Genomic DNA, 18,718 nt, shown 5'->3' on the forward strand with positions numbered 1-18,718 from the left:
CACCAGCCCTACCCATCCCACAGGTCAGCTATGAAGACACAACAATAATATTGACTTACTGGTTCAAGAACACAGTTTTCTAAGGGTGTTTTCATTGTATCTTCACTGGTCCCAAAAGGCTAACAATGATATCTATAACTGTGTTATTTCCCTTTGTCAATTTTCCCTTAGCACAGGGCCAGCCAAAACCCAGAGAACAAGGTCTGCATTCTAATTCAAAACAGAAACCTAGCAGTTTGTCAATAAAGGAGAGTCAGCAGACCCAGGGTGACATTTAATCCTACTGAGATAAAGAGGGGACTTCTTAAAAGGACTATTCTTCTTGGAGTACCCTGAGGTCTCTCCTGTAGGATGGACAGGGTGGTTAGGAAATAAACAAAGGCAAAGTGAGTAAAAAGGCCTTCCACAGAACATTCTCAGGCTCTAGGACCAAGAGTCAGAGTCTTCTTACAGAGCCCTGGGAGCCTCCACCAACAACCTGGAAGAAAGCTACAGTCTGCACCCACTGCAATTCTTCCTTTCTGTTTTCATGCCTTCTTCTTTCAATACATGTGTATTGGGCATCTACTAAGTGCTAGACACTGGCAAAATTTTTGAGAAAAGAAGACAATCTTCTTCTTCATGGGGTTCAGAGTTTCATGGTGGGGACAAATCAATTAAGTCATACACCTAGCACTACAAGGGGGGGTACATGCTCATCTGAGCAACCAGGCTCAAGATGGCACTCCAGCCAGGAAGCGACAGCTGCCTGCACACCCAGCAGGGCACAGCTCTGAGTGAGGGTGCCCAACATGGACTGCACGCATGCTGAGGCTCTCCAGCTACAACAGAAGGTACATCGCCCATCAGGAAGGGGGCAAACGTGGGAGGAGGGTGTAATTACCTACCAATCACCCGCACTCCAGGCAGGCAAAACATGCTGTCTTCTAGCTGTTTGTGTATCATTAGAGAGAAATTACAATGTCATTAGGAAGAAACTAAATAATGTGCATGTTGTTGTGACAAGGATGCAGGCTGCTGGAGCCTGCCTGCGCAGATTGCCCACACCCAGCCCCTTTCTAGAGGTCAACTCAGTAGAAAATAAGAAGGAGACACTGCCTTACCTGTTGTCTTCCCCTTGTAGAAGATCTTCATGTCCATCAGCCCTGTGAGCTGGCCTGCCAGGAGCGTCACGTGGGACCCACTGTGTTTGGAAGCTCGGAATATGCTGAGCTGTGACCAGTCATCCCAGTAGATTTCATTCTAAAATGAAGACCTTTCTCTTTAGTCCAGCTCTTCAGTCCTTTATTCTGAACCCTCAGGAAGAACCAGAGTTCTGCTATGCAGTGGACACCCAGAAGGCACTGTCCGAATGGTCAGCCCCAGCAAGACTCCACTTAAATGCAAGAGGCATTGATTTTATCCAAACCTCACCCAATATCTACAGTGATGGAACTACCCCCAAAGAAACTATCTGATAAGCATAGAAGCTGGACCACAAGCCCAACCACCCAGTTTGAAATCTGCTTCTCAGTGTTGGGAAGAGTGTTTTACCCTCTAGCATCAAAGTGGAAGTGGCCAGTGACCTCAGAGATGTAGGACTCACCTGAAGCCATCAGGGAACAAATGGAGCAAACCTTACAGGAGACACACTCATGGAGCCAAACGATCCCACCGAGGTATAAGGGCAAATTGGGAATTTCGTGTGAAATACCTTGCCTTTGACCTTTTGAAATGTGAATGGTAATTACCCTGGACTCTCTTGTCTGGCTTCCTTCCTCATGGGCTGAAGGAAACTGCCTCAAATTCAGTTTAAGGAGCTACTTTCTAGAAGTCAGGTAAGCTGGTGTGCAAAAACCCAGAGAGAGTAGATCCTTCACTTCAGCACACTCTTCACCCATGCTGAAAGAGTGCCATATGCTGGACACCAAGAGTCCTACCTTAAACACCGCAATGGCATAGGGGTGTGGGAGGTTGTCCAGGACAATTGAGCGCTGCTGACCACTCAGAGTGACCCGTTCAATGCAGTCCAGATAGGCGTCTGTCCAGTAGATCCACTGGTCATCCACAGTGATGCCGTTGGGCCATTTCACATCCTCTGACACAAGACAATGGACAGCAGAACCATCCATGTTGCTCCGATAAATACCAGGCTTCAGGTCTCCCCAGTCAGTCCAGAACATCACTCTGGTCGAGACGAGAAAGCACACCCTTCACACCAGAACTAGGGGAACAGGAGCTCAAGTGCTGCCCCACAGAGGCAGAAGCCCCTCCAGAATCACCAGCTGTTATTTCAGTGCATGTGTTATAATATGCAATCAGAGTACTTAAAGCCATTTAATTCCTTGACCCAAAAACTCCTTTACTGGAATTTATCTGCAGATATAATCAAGTTAGGCAAAGATAACATACAAAGATGGTCATCACAGCAAAGAAAGATTGTTTATACTAGCAAAAACATGAATTGTTAAATAAAACATGTGTACTTGTATGTACTTATATATGTTAACCTATAGAAAAAGTGACACATTATGGTTCATATAAATGACTATTATGAAGCCTAAAATGTACATGTGTTTCTATGAAACTATCTTCAAAACATATTAATTTTTTTAATGTTTAGACTAGTATATATCTTATTACTCTACTTGGCATATAGGTATATGTGTCTGGGTGTTTTAAAGATATATGCTTGTACATGGGTTAAAAAAATTCTGAATGAGACACATGAAACTATTAAGCCCTAGGAAATGTGAGGTGGAGAGTTAATCATGAGAAAAGAGGAAACAAATATTGTTCATTTCATAAACTTATGTTTGATTTTAACATTTTAAATCAAGTGCATGCATTACTTTCAGGAATGTGTTCTATTATTAAAAATAGATCTAATCCTCAATTATACATGCTATAAGAAACTGCAGCCCTGGGAGGTGTGGCTCAGTGGATTGAGCACCAGCGTGTGAATCAGAGTGTCACTGGTTCAATTCTCAGTCAGGGCACATGCCTGGGTTGCGGGCCAGGTCGCCAGTGGGAGGTTGCACAAGAGGCAACCACACATTGATGCTTCTCTCCTTCTCTCCCTCCCTTCCCTTCTCTCTAAAAAAAAATAAACAAAATCCTAAAGAAAAGAAAGGGCAGAAAGGTTACCCCAGAATTTCCCTTTCAGCTATGTTTCCTAAGTTAATAAAGTAATAAAGCACTTTTGCAACCCCAAGTGCATGTGGATTGCTAGGAAACCTACACATGCTGGAGGGCAGGGTAAGATGGGAGGAACTAGATGTTTGCACCATGCAAGGAACTCGAGATACAGAACTTTCACAATACCCAATCAGGCCTAACATGTCTACAGAGTAACTTTTAATACTGTGTTTTGTTGGAGAAAACCCCCACAGATGTGAGACATCTGGATGCCTAGAGATTCTGATGTGTGTTAATGAAAAGTCACCTGACAAAGACTGTGGTTTCAACACTCAGTTAATACATGATTTCAACCACAGTCCTGGGAAACAGAGCTTTTGTCCAGCACTTTGCATTCCCTTGAGGATCTGGCTGCTGCAGCCTTTGGCACTCACTGACTTCCACTGGGGAGACACTTACCCCTCCTGGGGCATGAGGACCAGAGCCCTAGGCCGATCAAGCACAGAGGAATTGACGATCGTGAGTCGGAAGTCACCATCTGGATGAGCTACCTGACCAGAAAAGGAACAGAAAAAAGCCAAGATGGACCTGAGCTCCTTAAAAGTCTCCTCTCGGCTCCTGCCTACGGACATGCCCCCAATGGATCGGAACTCTGCCCCTTTTCCGGTCAGCATGACTTGTTTACTCCTCGGGCTCACATGCCCACTCTCACGTGGTCTGACAGAGGCCCAGCACCACCTATGCCCTGGTTCCTGGGCGTGAGGAGCTGCACAAAGCACTGGATGTGCTTTCCTCCTTGGCCCTCCTGTGATACCCCACCATGCACCAGTCCCCAACAGTCCACCTGTCCACAGAACACACACTCAGGGTCACAGCCTTGCAATCAGGCGTCTCCAGGCTCATCCCACCTTCTCTCTCCTCCATTCAGTTCCTACCACTACACAAAGACATGTCTTCTCATGGTTCTCTCAGCCTATCTGCTCCTGCTATCTGCCATACCGACTCCCGGGCCTGTTGTCTGCTCTCTAATCAAACCCTGCCTTTCCTTCCAAACTCCCCTCCAGGCCTTCCTCCTCTGCCCCACCTTGGTCAGTGAGCATCTTTAGCTTTGTACCACTCAGCATAAGCACTGAGTTGTGCAGTGGCCCCCCATCTTGGCTGCATCCTTCCAGCACCCAGCAGAGCACAGGCCCTACGTGGTGAGAGAGAGGAGAGACCCATGGCGTGCTCCGTAAGAGCCTGGCACTGACACCTCTCTCCATTCTCTCCTCTCACCGGCCCTGGGACATGGGCATGACCCTGACCTCAGGCAGGGGTCAGTTTGGGTGTCACACCTTCAAGATGCCTCCCTGCCTACCATTTCCAATGCTGTCCCACAGCAACCCCATGGGGTGGGTCACTCTGCCCTGGCTGATGTTCTCTGCAGCACTTTCCACCAACAGAACTGACTGACTTATTTCTTCATCATTTTGCTTCTCCACTAAAATCTACTGTCTATCAGAATCCATGTGCCTTGCCTACTGCATATTGTCATGTCATACAGCTGTGCCTGGAACACGTCACACCCCCAAGAAGAACCTGTGACATGACATCATCTTACAGATGAAGGGACTGATGTCCAAGTCACAGAGCTACTGGAATGAAGACTGAGCCCAGGCCTATCTCTCACATCTGGGGCTTGTCCTGCCACTTTGCCTGGCTCTCTGCATCTACCTGCTTCTCCTGGGTGCCCCCACGGCCCCCGTGCCAGCCCCGCAGAGAAGCCCTGCAGGAGTGCTGCAGCAGGGTCCCAGGCCAGGGCAGGGCAGGGGCCATTTCTTGCCTTTGTGGTGCCTTGGGTGCTAAGCTGCAGATGGATGAGGTGAGGAAAAGAGGGACAGCCACCTTACTGGACCATCATGAGAATGAACCAAAGAGTTCCTGCAAAGTGGCCCCAGCTTGGCTTGCTGCACAGAAGGACTCACTGGCATCATCAGTTAAGGTGATGGCAATCATGACACTGTCGCTGCTGCTCAGTCGACTGCAGCACTGTCAGAGCACCAACATCACAGCTTTGTAATAATGCTGTGGCAATGTCACTATCATTATTGTTTCTGCTTTATGTCTTTTCTAGCCAAAACACAAACTTTCAGGTGCCCTCCTAAAATCTGTCTGACAGGTTCACGTACTGTTCTTATGTAGAACCACTGGGACACAGAGCGATGATTCTGAGACTGTTGCCCTTCCCTCCTTCTTTACAGGCTCAGGGACTCCATTCTCTAGACTCTCTGAGACGCTGCAGGGTCCTATGAGACACTGGTTCCCACCTTGGTGCCAAGTCTGGCTCAAAGCCCAGGTGCTCCCCCAAGTGCTGCATGGACATGGGAACACACATACCTCAATCTTTTTGAAGCCTGCATCCACCCAGTAAAGTAACTGGCTGAGGGGCTCAAAGGCCAAGGCTTCGACGGTCTCCAAGCCAGAGCTGATGATCACTTCCTGCCCTGTGCTCCCGTTCAAACAGAGGCGCTGAGGAGAGAAAACGGGAAGCTCTGAGTGAAGTTCAAATGACCTCCCACCCAATGGGTCCCACGGATGGTGACCCTTATTCACCCAACCTGACTGGCACGGAATGCAGTGTTTTACATCAGTAAGCTTTCCTAAGATGTAAAGCAAGCTTTTAATAAAAGCATTTCTAAAATGTGTCATGACTTCCTGTTGGAAGCAGACAAGCTGAACAAGGTGACCCCCGAGGCCAGCCTGCACCATCACGAGCACCAAGTGATGAACCTCACTGCACTGCAGTGACAAACTCAGAGACAACTGAGATGCGCGCATCTGTTTGCCTTTCAGATAAAACAAGATCAGTATTATTTTTAAGGTCTTCTGTCTGCTTTTTACAGTCTTCCTCCCTTCCTGGCCATTGGGTGCTATTGTCCCCTTGGGAAAGCTAAACTGAGCAGTCACCCTGCCCCTGTGCCCACCCCTCAGATGCCCAAGCACTGTGACACTTCCATTGGGCTGGATGTCCGGACAAAGCCTGCTGAAACTGCGCTTCTAAAAGGATGAAAGACTCAACAGCTGTCCTGGAAAATGCATAGGTTTAAGTGCACGGCGGCCCTCTATTCGGCCCATGCACGCGGGGTCTTCGCAGCTCACTTCCTGGTCCTCGACTGTGCTCGGAACAGCTGAAGTGGATAATGCCATGAATGCCACACAAGTCAAATGTGACTACATCAAGGCTGAGCAGAAGGGTGCTAGCAGCAGGTGGTATGACAGGAAGCGACTAAAAAGTCCAGCATTCCTAGTCCTAAAAGCTTCCCAGCAGGAAAAGGAAGACCTTGTTTACAAGCAGGACTGTGGATTTGGGGCTCCCTTTGTCCTTCCTATAAGGACAGAGGTGGGCAAGGAAAGACAGGATTAAAACAGAAAACTGAGACGTTTCTTCAGTCAGCCTCCAGATGAATCATGACTTAAAACTTCCAACACCCACTTCCTTAGGCCATTCTGAAAGTTTACCTAGTTTGGACAGGTGCCAGGCACAGCCCCAGGACCAGACTGAGGACTGACTCACCTGGATGATGTCCAAGGCCAGGTCGGACCAGTACAGGCAGTTGTGCTCATAGTCGAAGTCGAGGGCCACCGCGGCCCGCAGCCCGGCGAGCGGCAGCTGCTCCGTGGCTCCCGAGGCCAAGTCGTAGCGGTGGATGGACTTGCGCGTGGCATACAGGATGAACTCATTCTCCTCTGCACAGACCACAGCACAGCGGGGAGGGTGATCCAGGGCGTGTGAGGGCGTCCAGGCATGCCATACCTGCTCTGTCCTCATGCGCTAAGCGCAGGCCCACGCAGGGCAGGAGGTGTGGGTCCAGTGCAAGAGCACAGGGGCCAGCCCCAGGAGGGGTGCGACGGGACCACATCTCCACCTGGGTGAGCTCCTCACACTCCCCTGAATCTTAAACGGGTGTTCTCGCCAACAAAGCCAATGACCTGTCACTTTCCTTTTTTTTCATCTAGATCCCGAGGTAGGTGTGCTCCAGCACCCAAACCCCGAGGCTCGAACTAGATGTCATCAGTCACACTGGACAAGACAACAACACCATCAGCGTGCTGTCCTCATGATAAGGCCGTATCACATGTTACCACAATCTTGGGGACTAGAGACTGCTGGTCACTAAAGACTATAGCTAAGTTTTCTCATCAATTTGCTCACCCGTTAAATATCATTTACAATGGCATGTAGCAATTATATCAACTTATTATGTTTTTAAAACAATAATAATGCATTTGTTCTTGACTACTGACAAAAGTTTTACAACATGATTATCACGAAGACTATTTCTACTAGACAAATACTTATACACACTGTACCTACTATGTACCAGGCACTGTTTAATCCAAATAACAACTGTATAATGGAAGAACTACTATTAACACAACTTCACCAATAAGAAAACTGAGAGCAGAGAGGTTAAGTGATTCATTCAAGGTCATGCAACCAGTAAGTGGCAGAACCACGCCTTGAACCGAGGCAGTCTGGATCCAGTCTCCACTATAACTGCTACACAGTGCCGCCTTTTATGATGTAGATGCAATGTTGCCATTTTTTAAGTTACAGAAATAGATGCCCAGAATTCCTAAGGAGATTTACTTAATATCAGAGGAGTAACCAGATGAGCTAGTGCTCTCCCTCCCACTTGGGGAACAGCCTGGAAACCATCAGACTCTTCCAAGGGAGCAGAGGTGAGCAACACACTCACACCCTGCACGTCTTTCTGACGTGTCACGCATGGGGCTGGGGCCAATCCAAATCCCTCTGAGGGACATCTACATCGTTACTGCTGTCCTCCCCTTTCTCTCATTCCAGTTACTCGACGAGTTAATGAGTACGAGCCACAGCTTTATAAAGGCTAGATAATGCACCAAAAACAAATTTACCTGCAACTCTTAATAAAGATAAGGTGGCCTTCTTTGGCTCCAGTGTGACTTCACTCCAAAAGTACATAAGCTACCACGACACGGTGACTAATTTCTCCTTCCCACTTACGTCCCCATGAAGGGGCCATCAGGGTGGAAACTGCCTGAGCCTGTGGCTGACACAGGAGCCCAGGGCTCTCACGAGTCTGCCACCATCACAGGGAGGATGAGCCCTTCCCCTCATCTCTCCCTGACCTCTGTGAACCTCATCCGGGTGCTCTGGCTCTTCCTCCTAAGGAATGCCTGTACAGAGGAGCTGAGGCTAGGAACACTGAAGTGCCTTAGGGGTAGGTGGAGAGGAGCATGCATCATTCCCATGGGTAATGTTGATAGTTAACTTAGGGAAGGAACAGGATTCTTGGCCAATCCAGCCATACGCGAGCACAGTGTAGGAATCAGTGTTATTACAGTAATCATAAAGGAAAAAAATTGCTTCACTTTTAAAGTCCTTCTGGATGCCCAGGTGACCTCGTCTCTGCAAAGATGCTGAGGTCTCCATCAGTCCTATGACCTTTCCCTTCGGTGGCACATCCCTGCCTCCAGTTCCACACATTTAAAAAGAAAAAAACATTGAGGAGGTGGCCTATACCACAAATAAGATTTTTCCACTTCATTCCCTGAGTTATCCTCTCTCTCAAAAGAGAAAATATCTTTATCAGTTTAATCGTCTTTAAATAAACTCTTCTGTCCCTTGCTGAGTTATCTTCCAAACACTTATTACAAACGTAGGTGCTCCAGTTCCTGAGAGCTTCACTCACTCCCCGCCAGCCCAAGCCCTGCTTGCCGGCTTCGGCGCTTCTCCAGGAAGCATCTGCCGGTCCCTGAAAGTCTGCTGAGGTAGTTCTCTCTGTCTCCACAGTGAGGCATGCAGATTACTCTTGTAAGGCTGGAAGACTAAATTAAGGGACTAATGAGCTAAGCATGGAAACCACAGGGTGAGCTGGCAGGCTGTGAGCAAGGACAACACACCATTGCAGATGCTGGAGGAGACAGCCTCCTGCTGAGGGACATCCGTGCCCCTCACTCAGTGTGCATCCAGAGGGGTGAGCAGTAGGAAGGGCTCAGAGGGAACAAGGAAGTGCTACTGAAGAAAGACCAGCAACAAAGTAAAGAAAAGGTGCTGAGAGATTAACTCTTTGTTGAGGGATCATAATTCTGTGTGCATAGGACAAGTACTTCCTGTGCCGACACCACTAAATCAACGAAAACACAGGCTTCAGACACATTTCCAGTGTGTGCACACACTCCAGAGAAGCTGTTCTTAATCAGCAAGCATAACGGTCATCTAAGATGCTGGGCATAACACCGTCTGCCACTACAGCCACAGCCAGGTAAGAGCATGGACTCTGCTACTTAGCACAGGTGTGACCTTAAAAAAGCCACCCAACCCTCTCCTCTGAGCATGCTTCGTCATATTTTAAAAACAGTGGAGCTAACAATATCTGCTTCAGGAATTAAAATGACAACACATGGAAAAGGACATTAAAATGTGCAAAATCCCATTAAAATATTACTGATAATTATTCCTATATAAATTAAGATAGACCCCTTAGCTACTTCCCCAAAAGCCACAGTCTCTTCATGCTCATCACCGATAAACAGACCCAGGAGCACAGAGCAGGCCTTCGGGCACCGCTTACCCGTCCCCACCCAGGACACCACGGATGCCAATCAACCTTTCTCAATAAACAAAGGGGGTTTCCTTCAAAAAATACTTCTCGTTCCTACCGAGTCATAAGGCTACAAATACATTTAGTTTGAATCCCAACCACGAGAGTGGTCCTGGGCAGGAGGATAATCACGTTGCAGGGACAGCCCGTGGGGTCAAAAGGAGAAACAGCCTCTTACCTGCCATGGGGCACGGGACCAGTTCTCCCTCCAGTCTCGCTTCAACATCTCCTCCACTGCAAGTGTCCCCAGAAATCTTCCGGTATCTGTCACCCCCCACCCAGAGAACAAGAGGTCAGAAACATCAAAGAACAGTCATAAGGGCTTTGTGACTGGGAACAGTTTTCCTACCCAAGCACAACGAGCTCAGCTCCTCATCCCCCACAGAATAGGAAGCAGGACTCATACCAGCCCTGCTTGTGACCACATCAGGCAGCACCGACAAGCTGGAGTGCTGTCCTGGTAAGACTTTTACATCTCTCTCTCCAACAAACTCCTCTGAAAATGTGTCCTTGCTAAAATGTATGGCTTAACAGAACTAGAGCTGCAGAGAAACGCACAGACTTGCATTTTTTCTGAGGGTAGAAAAGTTTGTAAACATCCTGACTTTACATATTGCCCAAGCTACTTGAAACCTGCTCACGTGGAATGCTTTAGGGAACAAAAGGGACCCAGGTGGCTCCCTGTGCCCCCTCACAGCACGTGTAGTCCCCCGCCACGTCCCTGGCACAAGGCCCTTGTGAGACGTACCCTCTTGTTCTTCTGTAAGTAGAGCCCACGGGACATGGCACAGGAGGGGAATACGACTTCCCAGAAAACTCAGGGTCTGGAACACAAGCCTCTAGTGACAGATCTTCACTCATCTTGAAGCCGAAGTCACTGAAAAGGCAGTCAGAGTTTGTTAAGGCCACTGGGCCACTTATGTGCTTGAGGCATTTCAGTCCCACCCTCAGGACCTCTACCATCCCGCCGACCAGCTGCACTGCAGGCTACTTCACATGTCCCTTTACAGGCCACTCACATTTTCACTATCGTATGTCATAAGCAAACACAAGTCATTATGCCAAAAGCAAAATGATATTAATTTTTTTAGCTAGATCCCATTCCCTACCCGAAGACTCTGGGCCTGCCCTCTCTTGTTAAAAGGATTAGCAAATGGTAAAGAATTGCTAGCCCCAGTGAGACTTTCTCTTTGACGTGATTGGAAGAATTAAAAAAGCAATTAAGAAGAATAATCTCCTTTTTTAACCAAGGATTTTTTTCCAATGTTATTTAAGATCGTGTCCACAAACTACGGACAGTCACCCCGGCGCCTCATCCTGCACTTCGGGGCACAGCACTGTGGCACACGAGGCCTTCTGCAACTTGGAGGCCACATCTCTGCCAAACCTCCCGGCTCAAGGAGCAGAGTTGGAAGCAGGGTCCTCAGTCTCATCTCGGCTCTGCCTAAACTACGTGACTTCTCTCAGCTGCACTGAGCAACTCTAAGATGAGGCAGCTTCACTGCATGCTCACCAAGGCCCTGCCCCAGCCACAGATCCATAATTCAGAGGAATTTTCCAGGTTGATGTGCTTTTCCCAAAAGGTTTCATTTACTCTAGCTGGTTCAACATGTATTTATTAAACACCTACTTTGTGAAAAATATTTAACAGGCACAGGACAAAGTGGTTTGTGCACACTTTATGTCATAACCCACACACAGCATTTTGTGCAGAATGATTCAGAAGGAAGAGATTTATTACTGCATCAAACAGGTCTTACTCACTAAATCAGATAATTTTTATTGAATGGCTGCTCTAAATCTTTTCAGGGACAATGTGGAGCATTAGCTAATTAGTTTTGTGCCTCCCTTTTTAGGCAGGTTTTTTCAAGCTGTAGGCCATAACCTAGTGGGCGGTAAAGTACGTTGAAGGGTTAAGGAGCTTCCTCCCCCACCTCCCCTAACAAAGAGAAGACTGAGAAATCCAGCACACTTCCAAGGAGATGTCCCTTCCTAGGCTTCTGTTCTGATGACAGGCGCAGGGTCAGACTGGGAAAGGCACTGTGCACCCTCATAGCTGCACTCGTGACAATGTGGGGAAATACAAAGATGTGAAAGAGTTGGTTACACTTTCAAAATTCTTTTTTTTTTTTGCCTTTAAAAAAAAGATGTAAAAAACCTGCCCCTGAAACCACAGCACACAGGGTCATGGCTGGGCATCCCGGTAGGTCTAAAGGGATGGTCAGCAGTAACCCACTGTCAGATGCAGCTGCCACACAGAAGCTGAACTAGCGAGTGGACCCTACAAATGCATTTGCTCTCGCTTCCTCTCCTGTTGTCTGTCTTCAGGCCTTTCCACTTCTCACTGCCACAGCTCAATGTGAAACATCCCCAAGGCACACACAGCTGGCTGGCTGGTGCCTCCCCAGTAGCCACAGTGCCCAGAGGAGCAGGGACGGGTGGCCTGAATTCTGCACACCCTTGTCACCCTCAGGGTCACTGCCCTCACAAAGCCCAGCTCCCAGAGTGTGTGTGTGGGGGGGGGGGGGGGGCGGTTTCCCTGGTCTGTAATAAAGACTCAGCACCCACCAGGTTTCTGTAATGGGCCAGCTGGGTGGGCATGGGGGACAGTGAGAGCCAGGCCACTCACAGGAGGCCGGTTAAGCAGCCCCTGGTTCCCAGAGTCTGCTGTTGCTGCCGTGGCTGGAAGGCAGATTTTTGAGAAAAGTCGTAACAGTGGTCATCAAGGGGGAAAAAAATCAAAGATCTGTTAGGTTTTCTTGTGTATTGTTTCATTTCATTTTGAAGTACTCAATGGGGATAAAAAAGGGACAAGAGAGGGCACGGTAATCAGTCTGGGGGGCTGCCCCTGGCCCACAGGAGCCCTCAGATCAGAGCTCCAGTCTCGGGGCATCTGACAGAGAGCAGAGTCGGCGAAGAGGCATGAACGAACATCACGGGCACCTGGAGCAGCTCTGTGGGTTTGCCAAGGCAGTGTCCACACCCTTCTCTCAGTACCAGGCCGCTTTCACAGGGAATGTGCATCCTGCTGCTCAAAGGGTGAGCTCGCAGATGTGCAGCAGCAGAACCACCAAAGCCTGGCAGGGCAGCAGACTCCCAGAACTGCTGAACCCAGACTTGCAATCTGACCAAATCCCAGGGAACTCACAGGTGCACTGAAGTCTGAGAAGCTCTGGTGCAGGACCAGAGTTGGCCAGACCTGGAGAGCTGTGCTGGCAAATGAGACCTGCCAGGAGGGCAGCCATGGCCCCAGCGACCACGAAGGCTCCACAGCCCGTCACTGGCTGTGTGGCCCTGCTCCAGTGCACCAGAGGCTGTTGGCTTTAGTCAAGAAGAGGGCGCATCCCAAAGCAAACTGTAGTTTCTTTGTGTGTCGTCAACTACTGAAAACAAGCTGTTTGTGTTCAATATCTATGCTCTACAGGCAGCCTTGCCCATCTGGAATGGCAGCACAGGGTCGCAGACCAAGGGACCACAGGACCACCTAGCTGCACTGCTACAGTGATCCTCCCAACGTGAAGCTCTGTTCTGGTCCTCTACACTCCTCAGAAGCCTTCAAAGACACCCTCTGGCTCCCAGAACAAGGTCTCTCTTTCCAGCCTCATCTCTCCGCACTGACCCCACTTCATGCACCTAACGAGGCACCCAAACGAAACCACCACCACGTGCCTGCCCACACACCTGCTACTCAGCCTCCTCAGAACGCTGCTGTGCACACAGCCAAGTGCTTCCTTAAGGCCCGTCACACAAGGCACTTTCTCCAGAAAGTTCTCACCTCCCCAAGAGCAAATCAGCATCTCCTTCCAGTCTGTGTCCTCCCAGGTACCACTTGTGGCTTTCCACTTCCTGTCACAATCACCTGTGTGCACTTCATTTCTCCTGCTTTTAGCAACATGGCAGTGCCTTGCATATGCTGTTCAAGGACTAATGAATGTAAGTGTGTGTGCACACTAACATTCCCTCCTATCAAATAGAGAAATAAACTCCCTCTGGGACGGAGCTCCTCAGGAAAGGGAGTTGCCTACAGTGGGACACCAGCACACCCCCGCTCAGGCTGCCTGAGCAGTGTCCGGGAACAGACTCCGGCAGTGTCCCCAAGTGGCCACGCCTCTCCCACAGCACACAGCTGCTGAGACTACATGGAATAACCCACAGGAAAGGGCCCAGCGCAGGTCCTGGCACCTGCAAGGTGCTTAATAAATATCTGTTTCTTAGGATTCTCTTCCTCCCCTCAGGGGCCGGCACCAAACCCTGGCCTGCCTCTGCGCTGCTGAGAGCAAAGCCCCACACAGCCCCAGGGAGCGAGGAAGAGCGCACCACTCGTAGTCCTGTCGGGTGCAGGAGCAGTTGGAAGTGACCACCGGCCTGTCGAAGTCCTCTCCGTTGAAGCACGTGGCATGGGGGATCCTCCGCTTGAACACAGTCTTGTGCCCCAGCAAACACTCACTGCCCCTCTCGTCGGACGGCGACCACAGCTTATAGTCGTTCTCTGTGCAGGGAACCCCTGAGGAAAGGACACACAGCATCACAGGGAGACCCTGAGGGGCGCCTCCCCACCCCCAGGCCCAGTCACCCACCTCCCAGCATCCTGGGGCTGCCCAGCAAACGCCTCTGGAGCTGCCCCAGGCCTCTGTACCGCCTACTCCGAGGCTGGGAGACACCCACACACACGCAGACAGCACCCACTGCAGGTCAGATGCTCATGAGAGGAGGCTGGGAGGAAGGAAGCCACCTCTGGCGCCACCTATTTCTGACTGGTTCTCTTTCACACCTTCTGTGTCCTGATGCTTTTTATCTCTTTATGTTCTCACTGAGTTCATCCTTCCTTCCCTAAGCCCTTGAGCATCCTTGCAACCATGGTTTTGAACGCTATCCAGCAGATTTCATGCCTCCATTTCATTTCAGTTCTTTTTCTGGGGATTTCTCCTGTTCTTTCATTTGGGGCAAGTTTGTTCATCTCCCCATTTTGGCAGCTGCCTTGTATTTGCTTCTCTGTATTAGGTAGAGCTGCTATGATTCCCAGGCTTGGCAGGGTGGCCTTACGTTGTGGGTGTCCTGTGGGACCCAGTGGCACATCTCCCTGGTCACCCGAGCTAGTGTCCAGGGGTGTCCTATGTGGGTTATGTGAGCCCTCCTAGTATGGTTGAGTCTTGGGTGCTATTGGCCTGCCTGTGGGCAGGGTTGACCCTGAGGCTGGCTGACCGTGAGGGTCCTGCTCTCATTTTTTCTGAAGCCCACAACTGGGTGTGTTGGTCTGGGGCCTCTAGGGAGAGACTCTGGTACAGATCAACATCAGATGCTGCCTGTGACCAGCCTCCTTGTGCCTTCTTCTATAAATCCTTGGTTATAAAACCTCTGTTCAACTAGTCTTCAGTTGGTTATTCAGGATAATTGTTCCATGTTTTAGTTGTAATTCCAGTTTGGTGCTGGCAGCAGGTGACTCCACTACCATCTGGATCCCTGGGCACTATCCAAACCTCTGATGTGTTTTAGCACATTCTAGAGTTCCTTTTAGAATGGGAAGCCGGAAGTGTTTTTCTCCTAGAGAGCTAGGGAAAGGCTGTATCATCTAGGAGTATAGCTCCCGGCTTGGTTCCTGGGATCATGTGGGCACATCTGGTTGTGTGGCCTGAGAGTAATACAGAGCCTGCTGTCACTACTGAGAAGCACAGGGTCTCCATGGAGGAAGGTGAGGATGGTAAGACAACCTGAACCACCACTTAATCGACCCACATCCACTCAAAACTTAACTAGAGAGAGTTTTACAGGAATTCCAAGGCAACCAAGGTCAATATGGGCATCTTATGTTTATATATATATATATATATATATATGCATGCATGTCTTAGGTTGGAACAAATGCTACCTGAAAATAAGAAGGAACTATCACTTCAGTGCCATTCAAATCAGCAGGTACTTATTAACCCCTTACTGCCTGGAAGGCTTTCAGGTGGTGCAGTGCATGAAAAATAAAGATGTAGGGGACAGCTTCTTATGTCCAAGGACCTTACAATCAGTTGACAGGAAACACACACGCCAATGACAGGCACAGACCGGTGACTCAGGCAGGCGAGTGAACTAACACTCGGAACATGGAGAAGAAGGGAGGAGTCTTCCGGTTGGGATGTTAGCAGGCAGGTCATTGGATCCAAAACATGAAAGGATTTTAACTGATGGAAACTGAATGGGTGGCCTGAGGGGCAGTCCCTGCAGCTGGAATATCATCAGCCAAGACAGAAAAGGGGAGCAGGGGAGGACAGCGCATCGCCCTCTTCGCTCATGTGCCTATGCCCAGCCTGCAAGAGCAGATGCTGAGGAGACCCCACACCACCTGGCCCACTGCCCTTCACAGAGGAGCTACCAGCAAGATTTGTCGGACTGAAACTGCTCATCACTCACCCACACACTCAACACACCTGCACCTGCACCTACCACGTGCCAGTGACTGCACAACAAGAGGAGGAAACACAAACAGCACACGGCCCTACCACGATGTGCCTGAGTGCGGCCCATGCAAACTTCAGTTGCTTACCATGCACGTGCCCATCTCACCCCATGGATCACACACGCTCCTAGGTACCCAGCATCTGAGCTGGTGCTCTGACCAGTAAGCATTTCCATGAACAGGGTGAGGAGGAAGCAGCTTACCCAGGGCATCTGTGGCATTGACCTGGAGGACCAGCCAGCTGTGGACATTCTCCTTGTTGGAGCCAAAAATGGTGAAGACGGTGCTCTTCTCGCCAGGCTCCGTGAGGAGCCCGTACACAAACACAGGCTGTGTGCAGAAGGTGAATGCTTTCCAGGTCTCCCCTTCATTGGTGCTGTATCTGCCCGAATGTAAGTAAGAGGGCCTTGCCGTTAATGCCTCTAGGGCAAAGGCTTGGTTTCCAGATGGTACTCACCAGGGGTCAGTAGCAGGGCTCCTTGGGGAACTGGTTAATCATGACCTACAGCAGAGAAAGTTTAAGGTTGTGCCAGAGAGCAAGGTGTGCTCAGGGATGGACACAGGCAACACAAAGGATGCAGCAGCCAGCTCAGTGCACTCCAACTGACCACACTTAGACAGGTTGAACATAAAAAGGAAAGGTAATAGAACAGATTATACACTGACTGAAAATAGAGCACAGGTCTCTAAGTGATACTAAAAGTAAGACAGAAATGCAGGAGAAAAATTTTTTCTTATATTCAATGCTACCTAATAAATGTTAAAAACAATGATGGAATGAGAAAAGTGACCATTCTAATCCCTAGTGTTGTGACTGACTCAGACAAGGTCATCAGCGGATGCTAAAACCCCTGGGCGCAAAGCGCTGAGGACCAGAATGTTCACAGGGAAATGTAATCTCTCAGTGGGCGATGTAAGAGTCACCAACCCTCACCAAACCTGGTGTCACTAACAGTGGGACAACCTGACACTGCATACTTCCAATAAAGCACTAAGGATAGCGCATCACCTGTGTACACTTGTACACCACTGGACAAATCCAGCATGTGACAGATTCCACGTGGCAATAAGCCTGGATTCTTCAAAAATAAAAAATCAAAGCCACAAAAAAACAAACAAAAAAGGAAGAAGGCTGGCTATAGATTTAAAAACTAAAGAGGTGTAACAACCAAATGTAGTGAGTAAACCTTGACTGAGTCCTGGATTTAGAAAAAAACTAGCTTTAATAATACAGAACTAAGGAAAAATAAATATGGCCTACGAGTAATACTAAGTTCATGTGAATATTCTTAGATGGGACAGCGGCATTCTGGTTGTGAAGAAAAATATCCTTATTTATTGGAGACGCATGGATGGATGAATGGATGGACAGACAGGATAGACGGGTGATAGTTGGGAAAACTGGAAAATTGTTAACACTCGCTAGTTTTAAGTGAAGGTTACTTGAGAGTTCTTTATGTAATTCTTCCAACTTTTCCTGAAGCCTTAAAAATTTTAAAGTTGGAAGAAAGTTACGTGCTGAGGAAAGCTTCCAAGGCAGATTACATCAGAACAAACCAGGAGGCCCCTAAAGCACTAGCAGCACTGAAGTGATGGTGGTGATTTCAAATTATCGTCGGTACTGAGGAGGAAGGGGAGATGCGTACCTCTGTGCTTCACTGCCCAGCAAGCCAGCAAGATGCTCGACACAAGAAACCACTTGAGAAGAGCTTCTGTTAGGGTCACAGAGCTCCTGAGGTTCTCTAGATGCTCACTGCACACAAAACTTCTTCTACCACTTTCCCCATGGTTCTGCAGCAATCCTTACTCAGGGTCTTACTGCTTGACATGAAGCTTTTCCTGGCCTCATTCAGCACACACACTTCCTCTGACACTAAGATCACTATACCCTAGCCTGCAAGGAGGCTGTGTGTGAGACCCTTGGTGGTGGTTATGGGGCCACATGAGAGTGTCAACGGGGCCTGAGTGATCACCTCTATGGATCTTCTAAAGAGGAGAGATTCTCATCTGGCTGATATGCTTCTTGTTTAGAGTAATTTTGAAGCAGATACAGGGATAAGTTAACTCATTCAATCTGCTTCTTGCACCACTGTAACGAGCTAAAGTCTTAGAATCACTTGTAGAGCAAAATAATGACAGAGAACATTCTTCTTTTCATAAGAATCTTTGTGGACCACACAGTTAAACAAATTCACTGCCATTGAAATAAACAAAATCCAAGTATGCTGATAAATGGTTTTATTTCAACCCAAAACAAGACATCTGGTTCTCACAGAGCTGCACACATCTGACAATGAGCTTCATACTAACAAAAAGGAAGGAAAGTAAATGTACCAGCTCCACAGAGGGCACAGGGCTACCTGTACAGATAACACAGTAAGAGCCAAAGCAGTTAAAAGGTGGTTAAGAACACCTGCTCCTCTGTAACTCAGGGTGTGGAGGAAACTGCATGGGGGTTAAAATGAGGTGGGCCTGTGTGGTTCTCCCTGCAACTCTCCCGGAAAACATCACTGGCATTCGGTGCTGTAAT

General features: G+C 48.8%; 1 protein-coding gene across 2 annotated transcripts in view; it reads right to left on the reverse strand.

Moving 5' to 3' along the window:
- Window positions 1-18,718, reverse strand: part of SORL1 (sortilin related receptor 1) — a 157,053-nt gene that overhangs the window by 65,285 nt on the left and 73,050 nt on the right. For both annotated transcript variants that reach the window (XM_028527464.2, XM_036013859.1), the window contains exons 13-21: window positions 16,392-16,570; window positions 14,061-14,247; window positions 10,492-10,620; window positions 9,922-10,007; window positions 6,671-6,843; window positions 5,494-5,625; window positions 3,577-3,668; window positions 1,920-2,166; window positions 1,104-1,242 (exon numbers count right to left, since the gene is read on the reverse strand). In XM_028527464.2, coding sequence (XP_028383265.1) covers window positions 1,104-1,242; window positions 1,920-2,166; window positions 3,577-3,668; window positions 5,494-5,625; window positions 6,671-6,843; window positions 9,922-10,007; window positions 10,492-10,620; window positions 14,061-14,247; window positions 16,392-16,570 — 1,364 coding nt within the window. The remainder of the gene's footprint in view (window positions 1-1,103; window positions 1,243-1,919; window positions 2,167-3,576; window positions 3,669-5,493; window positions 5,626-6,670; window positions 6,844-9,921; window positions 10,008-10,491; window positions 10,621-14,060; window positions 14,248-16,391; window positions 16,571-18,718) is intronic.

The sequence above is a fragment of the Phyllostomus discolor genome, chromosome 13 (genome assembly GCF_004126475.2).
Source record: "Phyllostomus discolor isolate MPI-MPIP mPhyDis1 chromosome 13, mPhyDis1.pri.v3, whole genome shotgun sequence".
In the NCBI taxonomy this organism is placed as follows: Eukaryota; Metazoa; Chordata; class Mammalia; order Chiroptera; family Phyllostomidae; genus Phyllostomus; species Phyllostomus discolor.